Genomic DNA, 2,311 nt, shown 5'->3' on the forward strand with positions numbered 1-2,311 from the left:
ACGCCTCTGAAATATTTTGCGGGTGTGCTGAGGTAGCAGGTGTGTTCTGAGGGGGGAGCAGAGGAGGGGGAGTCTGGCTGACTGTCAGTTTGTATGGCTAACTTTGGAGCCAGGTGATGATGGAAGCCGTGGCATTAGGTGGGCGTGGGGGTGTTGAGAAGAGAAGGGTCTAGCCCCAGGCTTTAAAGATCTTTATCACTTAATAGGAAAGACTAGTCCAGAAGGGGAAGATTCAGGGACATGGAGTCATTGCCAAGGCAGGAACAAGTTCCAAGAAGCTGGAAACAGGACCAGCACGCCTGAGGCCTGGTAAGGAAATGTTATTTTTGAAGTTATGCATCAATCCAGTATTTATTATTGGTCATATGTTCCAGGAGCCCTCCTAGAAGCTGACAATGTGGTATTAAAGAGCAAATCCTCTGACTTCTGGGTCTGCGAAATCTAATGGGGGGGGCACCTTAAATCCACACATGGCATGAGGAGAAGATGATGGGACGAGGCCAGAAAGCTGCTGGGGTTGGGATTAGCGATGCAGGTGTCTCTGATGCTTGAAGCAGTTTCTAAGCAAGAGATGGAGAAGCTATCTGAAAATGTCAGGTGCTATTCTGACCACGGAGGACTCTGCTGAGGGCCTGTGCTGAGGACAGCATGCTTGAAGACAGGGTGTCAATAGAGAAGGTTAGGAAATAGCCAGGGATGAGGGGATTTGTGGGTCTTTGACTTTTACTGGGGCTGGAGGGGAAGATCTCAGATGCTCAGCGATACAATGAGGATGGGTTACCGCTGTGGTCCCCAAAGAAGCCTGGGGTTTGCTGAGATGGAGGGGAGACAGTGTAGACAACTCTTTGCAGAAAGAAAACCGTAGCTCCAGGGGGGTGCTGGCTTCTCCTTTTACCCCTTTGCGTATGAGTTTGGGAGTTGACTTCCTGGACCATGGAGGAGTCCCAGAATAGGATCCTGAAGTTACAGATATAGAGGCCCTTCTCAAACAGACATGCCTTAGCAGTCCGTGCAGATGATGATGATGAGCTGAGGTGCTTGCCTCCAGGCCTCTCTCAGGTCTCAAGCATTCCTACTGACTCCACACCTTCCCATCACCTTCTTCATTGCCCCTGTTACTTCCTTGTTCCTGAGGCTGTAGATGACAGGGTTAAGCATGGGTGTGAGAACTGTGTAAAAGACGGATACTACATCATCTTGGCCCGGGGAGTGATAGGAAGCAGGTAGCATGTAGGTATAGACAAGGGGCCCATAGAAGAGATTCACAACTGTCAGGTGGGAGGAGCATGTGGCGAGGGCCTTCTGACGCCCCTCCACAGAACGCATCCGGAGCACAGCAGCCAGGATGAGGGCATAGGAGGTGGTGATGAAGGTAATGGGTACCAGGAGGACCACCACGCCTGTCACGAAGAGTACCTGTTCATAGGCTTCTGTGTCTGCACAGGCTAGCATCAGCAGCGAGGGCACCTCACAGAAGAAGTGGGAGATCTTCCGAGAGCCACAGTAGGGGAACTGAAGGGTCAGAGAGGTCTGAATGGAGGCGTTGAGGGATCCTCCCAGCCAGGAGGCCACAACCATGAGCAGGCACACCCGGCGGCTCATGAGCACCGGGTAGCGCAAAGGGTTGCAGATGGCCACATAGCGGTCATAAGCCATGAGGGCCAGCAGGAGGCACTCTGCAGCCCCCAGGAACATAAAGAAAAACATCTGTGCCCCACAGCCCCCGAAGGAGATGCTTGTCCAGCCAAAGAGAAAGCCCACTATCATCTTGGGGACAGTGACTGACGTAAAGAAGACATCCAGAAAAGACAGCTGGCTGAGGAGGAAGTACATGGGTGTGTGGAGTCGGGTATCCATCCAAATCAGAAGGACCATGGCCGTGTTGCCGGCCATGGCAAGGATGTAGACCAACACCACCATGCTGAACAGAAACAGGTGCAGCTGGCTGTTGTTAAAAAGGCTGGTGAGGACAAAGCCAGTGGTGGAGTAATTCCAGTGCTTGCTGCCCATCTCCTGCTGAGCTGCCCTGTGGGGAGAAAGAAGCAGTTCTTCACCAGAGAGAGGGAGAAGGGTTGAGGTGAGAAGAGAATAGTCAGAGAGCCCAAGGGACCACCCCGGGAGCCGAAGAGGCAGCAGACATACTCTGTCATTAATGTTCTTGTCCGTATTTGTAGGATCGTTATTTCATAGGGAAACCGTTATTTGGAAGCATGGCCTGTAGTGAAAACAGTGTTCAGAGGGAAACACACCTCTCCAAACGTGTGCTGTGAAAGAAGAAAGACTACAGACTAGCAGTTTAACTGCCCATCCC

General features: G+C 51.9%; 1 protein-coding gene across 1 annotated transcript; it reads right to left on the reverse strand.

Moving 5' to 3' along the window:
• Positions 1-979: 979 nt before the first annotated feature.
• On the reverse strand, positions 980-2,036 carry LOC118590313 (olfactory receptor 2T27-like). Its single transcript, XM_036198224.1, has one exon. The coding sequence runs from the start codon at positions 2,008-2,010 to the stop codon at positions 1,063-1,065; it is 948 nt and encodes a 315-aa protein (XP_036054117.1). The 5' UTR covers positions 2,011-2,036; the 3' UTR covers positions 980-1,062.
• Positions 2,037-2,311: the final 275 nt, after the last annotated feature.

This window comes from Onychomys torridus, chromosome 8 (genome assembly GCF_903995425.1).
Source record: "Onychomys torridus chromosome 8, mOncTor1.1, whole genome shotgun sequence".
Taxonomy (NCBI): Eukaryota; Metazoa; Chordata; class Mammalia; order Rodentia; family Cricetidae; genus Onychomys; species Onychomys torridus.